We start from the raw sequence: 21,236 nt of genomic DNA, 5'->3' as shown, positions 1-21,236 counted from the left end.
AATAGCTCCTAGTACAGCTGCTGGAAGACTGGAAGACAGAAGCACAGGATTTCAGTCCAGTGTTTTTATCAGTGTTTAGAAGTTTTAATTAGGTTGTGGGTTTTTTTGGCTTTGTTTTTTTTTTTTTTGTTTTGTTTTGTTTTGTTTGTTTTTTTTACTTTTAGTTCTATTTTGTGTTTTGGTTGTTTTTAAAGATTATTTTTCCTTTTCTTCTATTCTAAAAAACAGATTTTAATATATGAATTACAAAATGAGTTAGGAAGAAAACACAGAAAATCAGTGATATAAATTGGTGAACTAAAGACAGATCTCCAAATTAAAGATGTAACTATAAGAGGAAAGTAATAGAACAAACTGCAGGGCAAACATGAGATGTTGGTTCCCAGTCTGAAGTTTGCTTTGCAGCACAAATGTTTAAACAGATGAAATTTCTAAACAAGAGAGAAGAGAAAGAGTCACATTTAAATGTGTTAATGATTTGATAACAATTCAGAAAAATAAGAAAACACATGGTCTTAAGGCCATGTTTTGAAGTATTCAGCATAATACCACAATATAACATAATAAATAATTAAACAAGAAGTCCAAACCTCCAAACAGGAAAAAGTTCCTACAGCTAAGGGCAGAGGCTTGCAGATAAGGGGCTGGAGCCTTCTGAAACAAAGTTTTGTGCTATTTACTATAATTTTCCACTTTTGAGAGTCAGGCCAATATCATATTCACAGAAGTGCAACACAGAACAGTGCATCTCATTAAATCATGCTAAGCTTTTCTAAAGAGACGTCTACAAATTTTTCCTCACTATGATTATAAGATTAACGATGTCGCCTGCCTTGTTTGTGCAATAGTTACTGCACAAATAACTATAAATTAAAAAAAAATAAAATAAGAAGAAACAAACTCACATGGATCAAAGGAAATAATAATTTAGAATCTGCAATGAGCAATCTGTTTTATTCTGGCTCCTGCAAAGGCATATCTATAAACCTGCCTGGGCAGCTTAATATGAAAAAAAAAAAAATTACCAAAAATTTTTATTAGAATAAGTTTGCATGGCTCTGCAGACAACATTACCACTTTGTTTCCTAGCCATCATTTCCAGAAAAGATCTGTTTTGTCATGGCTGTTGTGATGTTTGTTTCCTCTCCCTCAAGGCTAGAGTCAGCCCTAACTAGATGGCAAAGATGTGCCAAAGTCCCTCCAGCCTCAGCAGCTCAGTTTCACCGTGGGAAGCAGGGAAATTAGGGGCTGACTAAATTGCTAATGCCGGTTGATTAGCTTTACGTCCTGCAGGTACATGGGCAGCTGAGTCAGAGGTAGTGGCCATCACAGCAATGCAGGCGGCCCCCTTGCCGTTCAGTTTTGAGCACTGCAGAGCCCACCAGCAGCACTTCCCAACACAACCCGGGATAGTTCATTTTCAGCCGCAATTTCACTAAAATTTGGCATATATTATAGAGGGATACCCCAGGCAAACTGCTCCTTCTCCAAATCCCACTCCCCTCTCCCCAAAGAGAAGGTGTGGAATTTACCTTCCCCTCCTGTAATTAGCAGGAAAAGAACAATTAGTCAACATATTGCAGCTTTCCACAAAACGAATAACTAAACAAATAACTTCCACTAAAGTCACACGAAGAATCTGTGACTTTAGTGACACTTGACTTAAAATGTGGAGGCAAGTCTGCATGTGGATAGGATCTGCAGTTTCCAGTAGAAAAACAAAAGTATGTTGAAATAGGCAAAAATACGTGTTATAGAAAACCCCAAAAACATGAAATCGGTACTTGGCCAAAATGAAGCTGCAGTAACTTATACCAGAGAACAATACAGCATAAAATCTGTACACAAATGAATATTTACACAGTGTGAAATAAATAAAAATATGCTCTCATGCAGTGTTTTAATCTTGAGAGTCAGATTATCAGATATTTCACTATCTGTTCTGTCTAAATGGTGCCCAACCTACCAGATCATTCTGGTGGATTTTGTCGCAAGGATTTGTACCTGAACCAGACCATCAGTGGTTACATCTTGAAATCATAATTTAAAAATGCCCTTTTGAGGGACACTATTCCTTCTTAAAATGAAGGCAGAGAAAGACTCATTCTGGCTATGAGACATTTCTAGCTATGTACCAGAGATAATAATGGTGTGCTCACTTTAACTTCCAACTCTGGGACATAACCCAGTCTCTTGCATCATTTAGGAAAGAGCCACTTGATGCAAATGCTGAGAGGTTACTGCTCCTGAAAGCAGACACTCACTCACACCGGTGAACTTGGGGAGCATCTGTGTAATTTGCTCAGATGTAGATGGTGATAATGTCGGCACCCGGGGAGACCTGTCTACAATCGCCTACCTGCAACCCAGTTTGGCAACCTATTTGCTGGAAGCCAGAGTCCTCTCCAATATTTTGCAGAGAAGTTACAGAAAGCAGCGAGGGATCTCTGGCTTATTTCGGCCCAGCCACGAGGAGCAAGCTGCCATTTAATGTCCTGTGCTGCGAGCTCGGGACAGAGCGGCTTTATTGGCTCTCCTGGAACTGAAATCGAGCCATGCTCCACTTGTTCCCAAAGCTCTGATAACGGGAAGGTTTTAACACCTCGTTGCACTGCAGAGCCAGGTCTGCCTGTGGCCTGAAAAAGGGTAACAGCCTCCTACACTCTCTCTAATGCCTCAAGAGGCTCAGGAAAAAAAGGTATTTTGTAAAGACATCTGATCTCATTTTCTCTAAGAATCAAAGAGCTAATGAATTTTAAGTGGATGAGTATTTGACTGCAGATTTAGTATTTTAAGAACCTGAGCATCCTCTTTGAGTTCTAAATAGTAACCCAAATATTTATCTAAGTTATCAAGCTTGATCATTTTCATGAACTATTACAGTCAAGAAGAAGAGTTTCTGGGACCTCTGAAAGAACACGTATGATAAAAAAAGATGAATAATTCTTTTTAGAAATAAGTGTCTCCATGTAAGGGGTAAAATCTTTGCTACATAATAGAGACGGGATTATGTCCCAGAGTTGGAAGTTATAGTGATCACACCATTATCTTCATTGCACAGCTAGAAACACTGAATTTTGTATGCCTGAGTATTAGGTAAGACCTAATTCTGCATCACTTATTGTAGTTTGGTACAATCAAATGGACAGTAGTTAACAATGTTGCATGTGTGAAGAGCAGGAGAAGGAAATATTTCCCCTATTCATAATGAAAAAAAAGGAAATTGTTTTCAAAAATGCTTTACTTTATTTCCTCTGAAGTGTGAAGTTTAGAGCAGCATAATAGCAAGACAGAGTTTCTAACTCTCCTCTCCTTCCCCTAGAATTTTCAATATCTACAATGAAGAATTACAGCATTTCTCACTAAGGAATAAAAGAAATTAACCAGCATTTCCAGAAACTTCACTTTAGAATATTTTTTCCACAGATCCAGCAAAACCCTACTTGTGAGACTCTAACTCACTGTGATTACACCTCACCTAATTAGACCTCCAGGCTTATCATCTCCCTTAAATAAGCAGTCAGAGCAATGTGTGCTGTTTTCAGTGGCTCTGCAGAAATCTCCAGCAATGGGATTCTGGTGTCCCAGCTGCCTGAATTCCCTTCCCAAAGGCCATGAGTGACTCACCAGGGCACCTGACCTGAGACCCAAACAACACAACTTCCAAGCTTCTGATCCTGTGATCCAAAGAGGCCTGACAGATGCTGAGGGCTCCTTTCAGTTCCCTAACTGCAGCATGAAGTGCTCCCTGTATGGCACCCTGGACATCCACAGGGGCTGCTGGACACGACAAGAAAGGCTCATGCACTGCTGGAGCAGCCTGTGGAGAACAGGGTAAAGCACAGAATCGTGGAATCACTAGGGCTTGAAAAGACCTGCTAGGTGATTGAGCACAACCATTACCCCAGCACTGCCAAGTCCACCACTAAACCATGTCCCTAAGTGCCACATCTACTCCTCTTTTCAATACTTCCATGGATGGTGATTCAACCACTTCCCCAAGCAGCCTTTCCAATACTTAGCATCCCTTCTGGTGAATAAATGTATCCTAATATCCAACCTAAACCTTTCCTGGTTTCAGGGGACAATGCTGGGGACATTTTCTCTTGCCCTATAGCTAGTTACTAGGGAGAAAATGGAGAGCACCTCAAGAGGTATGTTTAGGTGACTGAACTGAACTCATGGCCTCTGCTGTGGATGCAAGTGGGAAAAAAACCTCTCAAACCCAAAAAAACCACCAAAAAACAACAAAACAAAAAAACCAAACCAAAACAAAACAAGAAAAAAAAAAAACCACCCAACCAACAAACAAACAAAACCCACCACAAAACAAACAAACAAAAAACACAACAATAGCTCTTTATGTTAGCTAGTGCAAAAAAAAAAAAATGGGGCAAGATTTTAACAAAATAATGTTTATATACATATAGCTGGACCTATTCTTCCTATTCTGGGAGCACAGTTAGGATTCACCCACACGCACGGCTTCTCCAAATCCTGTTATTTCTATCCATCTTCTCTTCAGGCTGTTTCCCTTCTCCTTGGTAGGAATTTAGAAAAGAATCTCTCTGGTGTGAAAACACATTCCCATGTTGTACTCTCCTGTGAGGATATGTTCATGCCTTTGAATTATCCATTAGCAAGTCTCCCTCTAATCACCTTCCTCAGGCGAGAAATGTCCTCTCTGGGCTTTGCATCTGCCTGCCTGAAGTTCAGATGTAACAAAGTGGCTTATCCTCTCAGTTAGTAACCATCTCTGCCCAAAAGGCCTTCGTTTGATTCAATGATCTCAGAAAATGTAATAGTCCTCATAATTAGCCCAGGATCAGGGACAAGAAGTTTTGCTGGGAGTTTCTCAATACGAAGATGAAGGAAAGCAAAGAAGGCAGCTGTCTCTCACGTTAAAACATTTCACAGTCTGACCCACAAATGCATGAAGTCTGCAGGATCAAATCTTAATTGTTCACAGCCAAATTTCCCAAACAGTTATCACATTTCACAAAGTAAGCTAGTCTCATTATAAATGTCAACTCCAGATTGTATTCTGAGCACATGTACATATATGTGAATACCCAGTTCCCTACTAAATGTCATTCATCCATTTTTAGAAACACTTATATTCAAAATTATTCAGATTTTTATAAGTGCCTCAGTGACAAGGGAACTTGTACTCTTATGTCAGGTGCCACTGACAATCCTGCATCTGTCATTAGAAGTTTGTTTGGTAATTACATGTGGCAGTAAGGTTTTCTACAGAGCACACAAACCAGACTGAAGTAGAGGGGCTTTGGTGCAGAGAAGCAAGATTAAAAAAAAAAAAAAAAATTCCAAAAAAAAATCTATTTGAAACCATTTTTTCCCAAGCCCTAAAAGAAAGATAAATGCAAACCATAGTCCATCTGTGCATGCAAAACCTTTTAAAGCACTTGTTCTGTTCTTTATATATTGCCTTTCCAAATAACTAAGAGAGAGATGGCTAAATGTGGCAATATGCTTATTACCAAAAAGATTGGGGTTTTCCCCCCACAATTTTACATGATATATACTATATACTCCCTAGCCAGGAAGATTTTTTTGTTCTGTGTTTACAAGTCTATCATCATGGCAACCTGCTCCACAACTAGAGTTGCTACATGTTGTAGTCATAAAAATAATCAAGATTCCTGACAAGACAGCCCACCAAAAGCCAATTTTGCTTGCATTGAAGTCAACAGCATTCAGTAGCTACCTCAGTAGGAACAGAATCTCATCCCAAGTTATGAAAAATGCCTGCCATCAAAATATACCACTTTGTTCACATAAAAAATACAAGTAAAGACTCTCTTCTCTAAAAGCAAGCTTAGAGCTGCACTCAGAACACACAGAAATGGTCTCAGCATGGAGTCAGAAGGATTTAGAATCTGTAGAAAATATTTCAAGTTCATTAAATACCCCTAGGATGCAATAGCACAGTGCAAGCCATGAAAATAAATGTTGACACAAAGAAAGCTAGTTTTACATAATTACTATTAATTGTGAAGTTCCTCCTGGGCAGCAAAGGATAACAACTATAACACCAGGAAAAACTTAATTGCTTTGATTCAGCATCCCAGCAGTATATCCAGAACCTAAAAATTCAAACCAAACCAAAAACAAACCAACACTACAACCACCTGAACACAAGCACTTGAAAGAGGTCTTAATTAAGTTTTAGATCATTAGCCTGCTAAGTCCTCCTAAACTTTGCCTCTATGCCTCATACTTCTTTAACATATAGGGTGAATACTCTTCACTAATTTCTATGCTGACCTCAATTAATTTATTTGCTCACCTGAGATTTTCTTCTTTCATACAATTATGTACCATTTTTAAAATCAGATGGAACTTTCAAACACAATTTTTTGTTACCAGAATTGCCTTTAAAAATATCTGTCTCTTAATATATTACTAAATGTTTTGCTTATGGTCACACAAAGTCTCCAGTATTTTGGGTCTCCATCCTATTTCTTCAAATTTCTTGAGACATTAAGTAGCAAAATTATACATCACCAAAAAAAAATAGTTTACACTCAATGAAGTCTCCTCAAAAATTAGGCAGTTCTAGTACAACAACAAATCTGCTATTTCACAACTCCAAAGGGCTGAGCAATCTCAGAGTCAAGAAATAGGAACTCAATTTTATTTTTACTCAAAACTTGCAAATTCTGCCTAAAATCTGAGGTTTTGTTCCTGATAAATTGCTGCTCCTGCTCTGAGAACATGTACTTTACAGTTGTTGGCACCAGCCCACTAGAACAAATCTCCTCAATTAGAAGACAGCAGTTATAACTAAAATAACTAGTGAACATGCCAAACTACAGAGGAAAAGAAAATATTACTGTTTCCAGGTTAGCTTTGCTTATATTGAGTATTTGACGGCATAATTCTGAGGGAGGAAATAATTTTATTCTATATTTAAAATAAACTGAAAACCAGAAATAGGAATTAATCAACTCACAATGCCTTATCAAGCAATGCAATTTAAAGATAAAGTCTCATCAGGCCAGCATTTTACCTGTTCTGCCAGACAGCTTCTTAACACAGCACACAAAGCTTTGTCCCTCTTGAAATAATTTCTAGAACATATACTCACAATATTTCAATAGAGTTAGTAAATATGTGTCTTCAAGCTGTGTTATTTGTACTCTGCTCTCTTCCTCTGCAAACTCCCTGTGAGGGATGGTTAGAACATATGGAGCAGGAAGCTGACAAATTGCAAAGTCAAAAGCACCTGGGTAACTCATTAGCACTGTCAGACTTCTAGTCAGGTTTAGCTATTTAATTTTTTAAGCAGATTTTCTAGTGATTGCTCCTGAAAGAATGAAATACAGAGGGTATACATCAAAGGGAGAAGAAGTTTAGTGTTTGCTGTTAAAAAAAATTAACAAATAGCAAAATACACTATAACTGTACCAGGGAAGTGGCTGAGTCACCATCCCTGGAGGCATTTAAAATATGTGTAGATGTGGTGCTTAGGGACATGGTTTAGTGGTGGACTCGGCAGCGTGGGGTTAATGGCTGGACTCGATGTCTTAAAGGTCTTTTCCAAGGGAAATGATTTGATGGTTCTACGAACGCAGCTGCTGGAAGGAAAAACCTTTCCAGCCATATGAAAACAGACATCAGCGTGACTAAGCAGACATCATAAAAGACCGTACGGTGCCAGAACACGCTGGTGCGCGTACTTGACAGCATTTCGGAGTTCGGGTGGGTTTCTCGGGAAAACCGGGAAACAAACGGGGAACGACGACTAACCGCGCCCTCTCGTGGTGGCACTGCAGGACAGCCAGAGACCGCGGGATTCTCCCGCTGGGAACGGGGACATTCATTACAGTCTCTCCAGAAGTATGTTTCAGAAGATGACAAATAGGCTTAAAAATAGTAGCGCTTAAATACCATTTTCATTTTTTAAAAAAACCCTCAATTTTTAGTACACAATTAGACGACTATTCATTTATTTTGATACGCCTAAATGTGCCTTAGAAATCTCAGCTGATAAAGTAACTTGGCAGCAAGAACAACCCATGAAGTGCATACGTCTAGAGCGACTAAGAACGGGGATAGGAAAACACTGGTTTAACCTGGATGCCCTTTTAAATACAAAAACCTGAGTGACTAATCTTTGGCATTGGTTTGGAAAAGACATATTTACCTACTTTTTCTCCTGATAACTTGGAAGCATCTCATTGAAAGTGAGAGCTGTGTCTCGCCTGCTTTTAGCCCAAGATATTCCAGATGTTAATGAGCCTAGAAAATACCTCACTTTGGAGAACTGTCATATTGAAATTAAAAAAATTAATTTCAAAACCCGTCAATAGCGGAAATTAACTCCCTGTACTTGATGCAGCCAAATGAAATCGAAGCTTTAGAGCTCAGACAGGGTCGGAGCAGCTAGTAATTGCTTTAATCTTGAGAAGAGGTGCAGGACACAGGAACATAGGAAGCTGCGGGAGCAGAGACCTGAGACCAGGATGGGCAGAAGCAGGGAAGAAGACTGCCTATTGCACCTGGTTCTTTCTGGGGTCCATGCACTGTCTGAGGAGGAAAAAGAGAAGAGTCACCCTGTCCAGATGTGCACGGCGGAGGGCCGGGGCGGATGGGCTGTGACAAGGAGGGGAGCCCGGGGCGCTGCGGCCAGCGCTGCCCGCCGCCGCCCTGCCCTTACCGGGCACCGGGACCGCCCGGCGCCCCGGCGGGCAAACAAACGAGCTGGGAGAGACAGGCGCTGGCCGTCGGCTGCCGCGAACAGGGAGCGAGCCGCATCGGGCTCACACACTTCACTTCGAGCTTTCCTTGAGGGGGGGAAACGCCCACAAAGTGTTACTTGCGTTTAGTGGACAACTTGGAGCCAGCGCCACTTGGCGGGGCGGACAGCGGGGCCGGCGGGCCCCGGCGCTGCCCAGACCTGTGCCGGGCGGGGTGCCCGGAGGGCGGCGGGCAGCGGGCGGGAAGGAGGCGTGTCCCCACCCCGCCGTCGCCGCACCGCCCCTCGCTCGCCCGCCCGCCGGCACCGGCGGAGCGCAGCGGAGCGGCGCCGGGCGCGGAGCTCCCCGGCCCCGCCATGCCCGCGGCCGCGGCCCCGCTCCCGCCCCGGCGGGGCCCCGCGAAGGCGCCCGCCCGCCGGCGCTGAGCCGCGCCCGCACCTGCGAGCGGCATCGCTCCCTGCGCTCCTGCGCGGCCGCCGGGGCGCCCGCGTCTCTCCGCCGTCCCTCCCCCCCTGCCTCCCTCCCCGCCCGCTGCCCGCCCCGTCGCCGAGCGGGAGCCGCCAGCGGTGCGCGCAGAGCCGGAGCCGGGGCAGCCGCTGCCGCCCGCGCTGCCCCCCGCCTCGCCGCCCTGCCCTGCCCGCCGTTCCCCTCCTCCGTGCCGCCCAAGCCATGAACTTTGGCCGCGGTCCCTCGGTGGTGTTGAACGTCGGGGGCACCCGGTACTCCTTCTCCCGGGAGGTGCTGAAGGATTTCCCGCTGCGCCGGGTGAGCCGCCTGCACGGCTGCCTCTCGGAGCAGGACGTTCTGGAGGTGTGCGACGACTACGACCGGGAGCGGAACGAGTACTTCTTCGACAGGCACTCGGAGGCCTTCGGCTTCATCATGCTGTACGTCCGGCACGGCCACCTGCGCTTCGTGCCGCACATGTGCGAGCTCTCCTTCTACAACGAGATGATCTACTGGGGGCTGGAGGGCTCCCACCTCGACTACTGCTGCCAGCGCCGCCTCGACGACCGCATGTCCGAGACGTTCACCTACTACGCGGCGGAGGAGCCGAATGGCGGCCCCGAGGGCAAGGGCCGGCGGCCGCCCGGAGCCGAGGGCAGGAAGTGGCTCGAGAGGATGAGGAGGACTTTTGAGGAGCCCACGTCTTCCGTGGCCGCCCAGGTCCTGGCCACCGTCTCCATCCTCTTCGTCATTGTGTCCATGGTGGTGCTGTGCGCCAGCACCCTGCCCGAGTGGCGGGCGCCGGAGAATCGCAGCGTGGAGGAGCAGAGCAGGTACACAGCAGAGTCAGTGAGGGAGCCCTCAGGGTAGGAGGATCCTTTATTTTCCCGCTGTCTGGTCCCCGTGTGTCCCGTCCAGTGTGTCCTTCCTGCCCCTTGTCTTGACGGTCCGTGGCTGTCGCCTCCACCGACGGAGACGGTCTGCGCGCCTGGACAGCCCGGCCCTGAGCTGGGGCCCGGGGGGGATGTCGGGGTGTCTGTCGGGGCAGTGGCGCTGCTCCGCAGCTCGGCTCCCCCGGGCTCTGCCGGGCACCGTGGCCCCGAGCGCAGGGGACGGGCGGGGGCCGGGGCCAGGCTCGGGTCTGGGCAGCCTGGAGCGCAGGGCACATCGGGGTACGGCTCCTGTTCGCAGGGAGGGTGCCTCCCTCCGTGAAGGTTCTTGGAGCTCTTACTGTCCCCTCTGAGGAGACACGGGACCACACAGAGAACTTCAGACACTCCGGAAATCAATTTATGCCTTACGATTGTGAACAGAAAATAAAAAAAAAAGAAAATAATCCCCCAAAAGAATGCAATTCCCTTGTCTTTTCCTTTGGGAAAAGACAAATCCTGTGAGTACTCTGCATGTATTCGTACAGATCCTTCTGCTAGAGCAGATGCAGCGCCTGTTACGATTGTGCTCCGGTAAAATCCTGGATGTGGGAACAGCCTTACTCCCGCTCCTCCCTTTACATCTCAGATTCTCTATGTGGGGAACACAGGAGATGATCAAACTGTACATCAAGCTCTTGCAAAGGCATCATTCAAGCACCCCAGTGTATAAATGTAACAGACGCTTACATTTCCTTTAAGCATAATAAACACTGCAAAACAGTTGCAGAGAACAGGGCATGGGGTATAAGGCTCAATCCTGAGCTTTACTAGTAAGAGCAAACCCTTTTCCATCTTCTTGTGACCTCAGATTAGAATTACATTGATGCAACTCTTGCACTCTTCTGTTCCCTCTCTCTCCTTCTTCCCTGTTCCCTAGAGAACAAAATTGAGATCAGTCTGGTAGAATTTCTCCCATAAATAAGACTGACATATAAAGAAAGAAGTAAACATTTCTGGTATTTGCTAGCTTCTCCCTTTTTTAAAAACAGACAGGATATTCAACAAAAAGTTTTCAGCTTCTGCTCTTCTAAAAGGGCACTCCCGTGAAATTGCAGCCTTGTCATTATGAAATCATCATCTTTTACCATAGAGTAAATTGGAATGTGATATATTATATCTTAGTAGCCAGATTAATTCCTTGGAAAGTATTTTCATAGTTTCCATTAGCTTAATGGAAAACTGCACCTGTATTTCTCATTGTAGTTGAGCCAAAGAATTAATTGTATGAACAAAAAGAAAGCAGATGCAGTGTGAGAAGCTGTTGATTCCTGCTTAGATTCAGATATGTCAAAAGGGGATCCTAAAGGCTCTTCCAGTTAAAAGCTTAGCAAGGTTATTTCAAAGAGGAGCTGCTGTGGGTGACCTCTGTACAGCAGCAAATTGCTGAGATACTCCCAAGAGGCATGGGAAAATAGATGCAACACTACAACAGCATTAACCACATAGGTCATGTCTTTGTTCATGTCTTCTTGGTGTGGGAATCAACCACAAGTTTTCTCTTGCAAGAAAGAGTTCAGCTTGGAGAGGAACATGGCATAGGATGTGTAATTTTTCTTTCATAGTGCCTTTGTCTTCAAGATCCTGATTTTACTCTTCTGAACAATTGCATCTTGTACACCAGGTGTTAGAAGAATAAGATCCTAAGTACTTGTAGGTGCAGTGTAGACAAACAGTTCCCAGGGCAGTGAAGGCTCCTTTTAGAACCAGGACAACTACCAATGATGGGGCGAATTTCTTCTGTACTAGCTGTAGTACTCCATGTTATTGCAACAAAACAATAGAAAAGTTTCTACCAGCTGAAAAGTTTCTACCAATGTCAGAAAAATATAAACACCAGTACAGACTGGGTCATCTGAACCATGCACTGACTGCACAGGAACTGATCCCAGTCTGATGGCAAGCACATGGCAAACAGTCACAAATGTGTGCCCCTCTGTCCACAGGTTACCACCAAGGTGGAGCCACTCCTCTCTTTTGCACATGCTGCTTCATTGCTAAAAAGTCTGCTATAGCTGGAAAAGAGTGTGTTAGCTACAGCTGCTTTTAAGTGAGCTGTCCAGTTTAGTTGTCACTACTGACATGTGCCATAGCATTGGACCTAACATGCCCAGTTGTCATCTGGCCTTATGTGTTTATGATTACTTTGTAGTTATTTCATTTAAAAATAGTTAAGTTTGTAAAATTTAAGTAGCTAAATGGTTTTATTTGAAAATCTGACCACAGAAATCCTATGGAAGTTTCTGGGATTGCATACTCTGGCAATACAATCCCTCTTAGGTGAGAAGGTTTTTAAAAATCCATCCACTTGTTTCTGACACATTTAAAAGTTTGAAACCAAATTCTGTCATTTGTTTATTAAGCAGCGTTCCTCATCAAAATAAAGAAATTCTATCTAACACAGTAATACAAAATATTTTTTTTCCCCAAGAGAAATTGTTACCTTACTGCCGTACACAAGTGAGTTTTGACTTGCATGGCACTGTAATTACTAGTACAAAAATTGCACGTTATTAAAAAAATGTATTTTGAGAAGTTTTAGGAGTGAAAATTGAATGGGATAATCTAGAAATGCCTGATCTGTAGATTTGGATGTAATCAGTTATTCAGCTCAGCATAAGCCACGGAGGTGAGGAAACCCAGCAACTCTGATATTCTCAATCTCTCACAATAAGCCCTCCTGCCCTTGCCTCAGTGTGTTATGTCAGAAAGATGCCACATGGACAACTTCTGTGGCTGGCTCCCGTGGTAACCATTCCCAGAACTGCTTTGGACAGCTGTACTGAAAGCAGCTGACCAGCAGTGTGCCTTCAGCTTACCTGGACATCATCTCAGCAAGTGAGGGGATCATGAATTCTGGCATCTACAAAAAATGAAGTTTGCAGTGAGGGCTACTGGGGCTGCCAGCTAACACCAGATGTATTTGTTTTTCATGTATGAGCACCCTTTCAGCAGCAGAAGAATTAAATCCACCAAACTTTTTTTCACAAAACACTATGATGTTATGTCTTTTCATGGTGACCATGCTCTCAAAGGATGAACAGCCCATGGCTATTTCTGATCCTTTGGGATAACATGCTTTAGAAGGCAACAGAGAAGTCCAGGAGTAAGCTTTATTCAAGGAGAGAGGGATGGGAAACCTCACCTCTGAATTTCACAGATGTTACAGACACTGAAATACAATTCCCTGATTGCAGAGGGATTGCCCTTCCCAGACCTGTTCTCAGGATGAGGGATGAGCTATTAAATTTATTTCATTCTAAGATTTTTGCTCCGTTCCCTGCCTTGGCAAGTTCCACTTATCGGAGCCAAAGATTTGCATTAGATTTGCAGAGTTTAGGAGCAGACAGCAGGAATGCCTTCTGTTGCTTCTGGCAATTTCAAGTCATCTTTGCTGTCCTCTGAACTGTGCCAACAGATGCATACTGTGAGTCTCTGCTCAGGGACCTGTCCATGCACTGATTGGGAGCGTAATCTTCTAGGGAGAGCTTCTCAAGCCTGTAATAGGAAATCATTTGAAGCTGCTTGACTTACTGGCAGCACAGTTCTAGCTACCTGCCTTAAAACTATTTTTCTAATGCTGAATACAAGCAGCTTGTTAGCACTAAGAAGAGATGGTTGTCCCCTTTCCACTTGATAATCATGATTAGGTTTGTACTGAAATAATCACTGACTTATCAAGCCTACATGATTTATGTGTTCTTAAGCAAAAGCAAATAAACACGGTAGTTTCTCCAAACAGCATCTCTCATCAAGAGCCTGTGGACTTTTTTTAATCTTTGCAAAATATCAGCCTAAAAAACTGCATGTGAATTTTAGACATGCAAAAAATATTATTTCTTTGTAGTAGTGGAATTTCAGAACACCTGAATTATCATGCTTAACACCTCTTCAAAAAACAGTAAGAACTCCTTTCCTGGACAAGATCTAACTTGAATATCACGTTTTTGCAGATTTTAGGTTAAAACAGTGGGCTGAGGGTAAAGAATGGAACCAAGGACCTAGGTTAAAAACACAGGCATGGATTCTTCTATTGAATTTACCAGTTCTTTGAAAAATAGAGGTGAAACAAAGAACAGATGTACATCACTGCCTGGGCACAGCCAAGCCTTAAACTCACCAGGGTTAGGTGGCAGTCATGTTCAACATAGAGGGTAAAGGTGCTGAGGATCTCAGGGCTCAAGATGTTTGTATCCAGGTCTCCACTTGGAGCTGTGAAAGGGATTTGCCCCTTCCCTGGGGAGTACGGGTCATTACAGCCTCCCACACAAACAGTTTAATGCATGACAACATATAATTTCTGCCAAAGCAGGGGCAGAAAGGGGAAAAAAAAGCCAGCAGGGTTTTTAATTCAGGGAAACCGGCTGTTCTGTAGCCTTTACTCCACAGCTTGTAGTGAGAAGGAAGCCCTTGATTTCAAAAGGATTAAAAACCTCCGAACATTTGCTGAAATCACTTAGGAGTCTTCCTGAGCAGGAGTTTGATCATTCTAGCCACTACTTGGACATTTTTCCGGTTTTATGTGCTTTACATGGAAATAGGCTTTAGCAACAATTTAACAAATCAGTGCTGACAGTCTTTAATCCTGTCATATACTGTCTTTAATCATATCATCTGTTTTCCTCGTGTGTCCTGTTGCTGTGTATGTTTTATTTACAAGCTTAATAGATAATAATGCCACTAAGGAATATTTTGGCTTGATTTCAGCTAACTCACCAGGGGATATTGAAAATATATGAATTGGCAAGCTGAGGCAAAGAATGTTGCTAAGTTGAAATTCTAAGACAGTTACCACATAGTTTTCTTTATTAGTAATAACAACTAAACTTGTTAGTGATTGAAAAAGATGATTTCTGAAATGGTTTAACTTGTTGTAGCTTATTCTGAGTGAAAGTTATCATATGGAACAAAAACCGAACAGTGGTGGGATTACAGTAGGAATGAGGCTAACAAAGGCTTGATTTTCTGTTTATGGACAAAAGATTCATTAGAGCAATCTTGAAAGACTGCTAAGCACCAAGCAGCTTAAAATTTTGTGAGGAAAAACTCTTTCAATGTGCTTTGGTCTGGGACAATGAACAGTAAATTGGAGCAGGAATAGCCTGTAACTGAATAAAAATTAGTATTTTCTGTGATTATTCATAAAATTTGTGAGGAATCTTCAAGGAAATACTTCATGGCTTTGTTTTTGATTCCCCCTCTCCTTTTTGGATACCAGCTATTTTAAAACTGAAAAAACCCAGCCAACAAAAAACCCAGGTGGAAGTTTATAAAGTAGGTACTACATTTTTACCAAATAAAGGCACTATTTCATTATATAGTTAGGGCACGATTTAATTATATAGTTATAGATTTTAATACAGCATTATTCCAGACATAGGCAATAAAAGCAGTCTGTCCTGTGAATATGCAGAAAATATTTTAAGAACTGAATATGAAAAATACAGGTACTTTGGTCTTCTGAGTATATGCCTTTTATGTGGCTTTAACTTCATACTCTGTTAAGTTCTCTTAAAGACTAACTGTTAAAATTGCTTTCCTTACTAGATGTTATTTATCCACTGATAAGGTTAACTATAGAGATAAGTCACTGCAAAGAGAGGGAGACTTGATCTGAAAGTGGAAATGTAGAATGTAGCACTCCAGATTTCCCAACATGCCAGAGGTTTCTAGTTTTTCTCACCAAAGCACTCATTTTTGTATGATTCACCAGTACTGCCAAAATCCATCTACACAGGCAAAAAAGGAGTGACAAGAGAGGAAAAATGAAAAATGTTTCACTTATGGCTGAAAAGTAAGTAGAGGAAAGAAAAAAATAAGGGACACCCTTCATTATCTTCTCCCCAGCCAGGGGAAAGAAGGATGGATGCAAAATGGAAAAGTGGAAGTGCAAGCTAAAATGGAATGGCATTAATGTATCCCCCACTGCCTTGATCTTGCTTTGTCATTTCTGCACCAATGATGTTCCTTAGCTCACTTCAAATCTGTTCTACAAGAAAATACTTCTTCAGTCCTTCCTACTGAAGTATATCTGATTTACAGTATTTCTTGTCCCAGGAACTGCCAGAGTAAAGCAATGGATTGATCATATTTCATGGACTTTTTTACTTGTACAACTATTCCCCAAAGTTATATGACCACTGAATCGATATTGATTCATGAAGAAAATTTCTACTGTATCATAACAATCAGGACCTAACTTCCTTAAATCTCAACCCAGAGATAACCTGTCTAAGGGGTGGCAAAATGGAAGAGTCACGTTTCTGACATTATCAGGGTATCAGGAGGAAATAGCAAGTGAAAAAGCTTTAAATTGTATAATAACAAATTTCTTTTTCATTTAAATGCTTCGTGTCATAGGAGATGGACAACACTACCAGAGAAATCTCATAAAATGCAAAGAAATAGTCTGTTGGAATTATTGAACATTCCTGACTGCAACTTTCTATTCTCTTTTACATGAGATCTCAACTAGACAACATATAATTACATTTGGACATCATCAGTTTGTCCATTACCATGATTTTGCTGTTTGATTATACTGGGGAAAACTTAGGAATTAAAAAAGGATTTAAGAAAGGATTTAAGAAAACTTACCCATTTAGCCTTTTTCCTTGTTTTTTTTTCCTAACATAAAGGAAGTTTCAAAAAGCCTGATTTTTAAGAGAACACCTAATTCTTAAGAGCAAACTGGTTTTGAATTTCAAAAGTCTTTCCATCAAAAGGTGCTAACATGAACTAGTGTTGTCAAAGCCCTTTATGAAGAAAGACCATTTGCTTTCAGAACTTCTATTGTTATTTGTAAAAAAAAAGAAAAATATGGTCCAATTTTATCTGACTAAATATTTAAGTAATTAATTTATGTTCATTTAAATTTACTGTGGCTAAAATAACAGTGTACCTTATGACTTTACATCAAGTGACTGTTACTGTTTCTTCCAATTTTAGCTTAAAATTAAAGAGAATTAATTTTTAAAATTAATGAAAAATAAACAAAATTTTAGTGTGTAAAATGTCTATTAAAAAGTTAGTTTAAAGAGTCTATAATTACATCAGTTAGAGAATACTGTCTTTCTAACAGGCCACTATCTTATTATTAACAATAGATTTCAGAACTGGTAAGAAATTATGCAGATGTGTTAGGGAAGAAAAATTTTAGGTTTGAAATGACAGTTGGATTTTCACTTGCAAATCAAAATGTTTCAACAGACACTACCTTGTTAGAGTCCTTGCAGTAGCGAAAAACTCTGGTTGTATTTCCTGGCAGTATTTTTGAGTCTCTGATCTCACACCAGTTTGGTTTCAGAGCTGTTGATAACAGCAGGCATCAGTGATGAGCTTTTTCTTTGCTTAAACTGTTGTTTAAAAAGATAAATGGAGAAATGAAGGGAAGGTTAGCTTCCATGCCCTCATGTATTAAAAAAGTGAGCACAGTCTGAAGTCTTAGGGAGATTTGTGACCACATGCACAACAGTTACTAAGTAATATTTAAACAACATTTTTATCTCCTGTTTCTGCTTTCCACTGGTTTCAAGCTGAGATATTCTCAAATCTCATTCAATGCATTGGGACTTGAAAATATTTAAGAATATACTGAAATCCTCTCCCAGGATTTCTTCTGCATTTGGCAAGAAGAGGATCCTGCCTATTACCTTAACATCTGTTTACCTTGCATTTTTGCTGCAATATAGTTCAGGTGGACTTATATTTACAGCAAAAGAGAAAATTCAGTAATGCAGAGCATAGTGGTAAATGGAAGGATACAAGCGTAGTACTTTATGGATGCAATACTGAAAATAAAATACCATCTGTATTTATTGGTAATACCTGTATAGGTCTGACTGCAGGTAAGCCCCTGTTTGGGATGCAGATCAGATAGACTGGTTTGGGTTAGTTCCTAAAGAATTAATATGCATGAATCATTCAATGCAAATACTTATATCTGCCTGTTCCATCTGCACTTCCATTTTATTTTAGCAGTCTGGTTCTATACATTACTGTTCATAACCAGACAGTTCACTGATCTACAACCCTTGGCATTCCCAAGTGGATCAGGCCTCACAGACTTAAAAAAATTTTAAAAAAAATCCCCCAAAACTCAATCAACAACAGCAGCAAAAAAACCCCAATCCAAACCCAGCTGTTCTAGATATGGTTACACATTGGCATTGATGTCTTATTTCCTGTAGGAGTCCAGTTTTTGTGGGCATATTTGTCCAGTACTATGACTAGTAGCAATCCGTAACTCAAAGAAAATGACCAGTGAGTGAATTCTTAGCAATTATCTGTTCAAACTCTCTCTAGATCCTCAGGTTAATTGCTGAAATCCAGTGCCAGGTGCAGGATAAGGATGGCATGGCTTTCTGTTTGTTGTCTGTGAAAGTCTTAAGTGTCACTTTGGTAATATCTGTGAACAAACAAAACATCCCCTGAAGACTTTGCACAGACCATAAATGCTGTCCTTTGTTTCTTTTGGCAGGATAATTGAAGCTATCTGCATAGGCTGGTTCACTGCTGAATGCATTGTGAGGTTCATCGTCTCCAAAAACAAGTGTGAGTTTGTCAGAAGACCTCTCAACATCATTGATTTGCTGGCAATTACTCCTTACTACATCTCTGTTCTAATGACAGTTTTCACAGGGGAAAATTCACAGCTTCAGAGGGCCGGAGTCACCTTGAGGGTCTTAAGAATGATGAGAATCTTTTGGGTGATTAAACTGGCCCGTCATTTCATTGGCCTTCAAACACTTGGTCTGACTCTGAAGCGTTGTTACAGAGAGATGGTGATGCTACTTGTCTTTATCTGTGTTGCTATGGCAATTTTCAGTGCACTTTCACAGCTTCTTGAAAATGGGCTGGACTTGGGAACAAAGAATAAGGATTATGCCAGCATTCCTGCTGCTTGTTGGTGGGTGATCATCTCGATGACCACGGTTGGTTACGGTGACATGTGTCCCATCACTGTCCCAGGAAGGATTCTTGGAGGAATTTGTGTGGTTAGTGGCATCGTTTTATTAGCCCTGCCAATCACTTTCATTTATCACAGCTTTGTGCAGTGCTACCATGAGCTCAAGTTCCGATCTGCTAGGTACAGTAGAAGCCTCTCTGCTGAATTCCTAAATTGACCCAACTTGCATTCTGTTGTACTTACTTGCTAAGCTTTGTCTTAGAAGAGAACGGTGGAAGGTCCCTTCGCGTGTCCTCCTTGACTGGATGGTCCCGTGGAACAACATTCTCACCAGCCCGGAGAAAGCCCGTCACCATTCAGACAGGAAGGATGGCCATCTGCCTTGAGCACCTTGCAAGGACAGGGAGTGATGCTTCAAATTTGAGAGAACAAAATTAACCAAAGAGGATTCAGAAGTCCTCAACCAGACCAGTTTGGTGTTCAGTTTGCCTTCCCTCAAAAAAAGCAGAACAAAAAAATGGGTGTAACATTGAGATCTGTAATTCCTGTAATTATATCGTAAACCATTCTAAGCAATGTGTAGCAGAAGTTTTTCAAATATTCCAATATCTAAATATTTCACAGAGGCATTTATAGCTTCTTGCCTGAAGTATCTTCACTTTTAACTCAGATAACCAAATGATATGCTGAAGGAGAATCACTGCTACTTTTCACAGTAGAGCTGGTTCTGTGACTCAGGAAAGATGAAGAATATAGGTCTGTAGGACAAAAAAACCCTTGAGGCCTGATTCTGATCTTTGAGGAAGCACACAAATCTTCTTTAAACCCAGTGAAGTCAGTGGCATTTCTCTGAATTTGAGAGTTCACAAAGAAGTGCAAGAAGTGAACCTCTGAATGTTGTAAGCAAGGACTTCTTTAGGTCACAATTAATTTCTTCTCTGGAACCAAGCTGTAAGTAGAAGCAAGTATTGTATTTTACAAAGATCAGCATAAGAAATCAGGGATTGATATGTATATATTTCCTGGTAGGTTAGTGGGGGAGTTCTCCAAATTTTATATACATTCAGCTCAACTCCATCCACCTGAAGTTACATTCTCATAAGCACAGATTTTCCCTCCCTAAACTCCTCCCTGCCCCACATATCTTAAACATAGATATCATAGTGAAAGTTCTCTTAAAACAAATTGTAAGATTTCATCATTTGAAATGGCCTGGAGCAAGCACTGGAAAACAAGAGTACCTGCTCCCTGTCAGATGGGACTCTTCATCATCTTAAATTCTGCAATCCTTACTGAAGGATATACCTCAATGGAAGTTTTAAAAACAACTGTAAAAAGCCCAGAGCATACCAAAGAAAGTAAAATATAGAAGTGTGAGTTGCACTTGGCAAAATGGTGTATTCTCCAACGTTACTAGAAAATGAAAATGAATCAAGTTAGGTTCTGAAATATAGTTCACTACATTTCTTGTGTAGTACTGCTTAATAGCATTGTTCAGTATAATTCTGAAATGCTGCTATATAGAAATGTGCAGTTAGATATTAAAATACATCAAGGTACAGCTTTATAAATTTGGGTACCAATAAACATCAACAGGGAGCTTTCATGCTAACATGGGAGTTCAGAGTCATCAGCACAGCTGGAATTTGTGTGCTTGCCTGAAAATACCGCATTTACTCTTACTGTGCTGTAGAGGCATCTTTTATATCTGTAACTGTGAAAGGCTTTACAAGTGAAATGAGTACCACCTAGAAAACACATCCCTGGAATTGCTCACTCAAATAAACCTGCCACATTGATCAGTAACCAATATATTGAAGGTTCTTCCCTAAGACCTCAGAGTCATTATTATTTTAAGTGGTCTTAGTCTTAAGTAGTCTTAAGAAATACATTGCAATTTTTCTCAAGACCTGGAAAGAATTTTAGTAGCCTTCTTACAGACAAGCTTGACTTTCCCTTCAAGACTCCATTGCTGAGTGCTGTTACAGCCATACCTCTGTTTCTTGCCACTAGTGTGTTCAAAGGTTAGCTCTGTAGTTCCCTACACTATTATATATTTATGCCTTTTCTATCAAAATCATGTTGCTCAGAAACCTGCTCCAGCATTCCACAGAGAGGTGAATATGAGATCAGCAAAAATTCTTTCTTAGGTGAGATTCACAGCTGATGTTAGTTAGGCAAGTTGTGACTTCAGAGACACTTAGATGTTTTACAGCCGTGGAGCTGCTG

At 41.5% G+C, this 21,236-nt stretch overlaps 1 protein-coding gene across 2 annotated transcripts; it reads left to right on the top strand.

The window, feature by feature from the left end:
* Positions 1-9,392: 9,392 nt before the first annotated feature.
* Positions 9,393-19,224, top strand: KCNG3 (potassium voltage-gated channel modifier subfamily G member 3). 2 transcript variants are annotated; one of them, XM_058802679.1, is made up of 2 exons: positions 9,393-10,003; positions 18,579-19,224. In XM_058802679.1, exons 1-2 carry the CDS (start codon positions 9,393-9,395, stop codon positions 19,222-19,224), a joined length of 1,257 nt encoding a protein of 418 aa, XP_058658662.1. The 2 variants fall into 2 exon arrangements, with proteins under 2 accessions (XP_058658662.1, XP_058658660.1); XM_058802677.1 differs by having other exon boundaries at positions 9,393-10,036.
* Positions 19,225-21,236: the final 2,012 nt, after the last annotated feature.

This window comes from Ammospiza caudacuta, chromosome 3 (assembly GCF_027887145.1).
Source record: "Ammospiza caudacuta isolate bAmmCau1 chromosome 3, bAmmCau1.pri, whole genome shotgun sequence".
Taxonomy (NCBI): domain Eukaryota; kingdom Metazoa; phylum Chordata; class Aves; order Passeriformes; family Passerellidae; genus Ammospiza; species Ammospiza caudacuta.
This window is presented reverse-complemented; position numbering and strand designations above follow the sequence as displayed.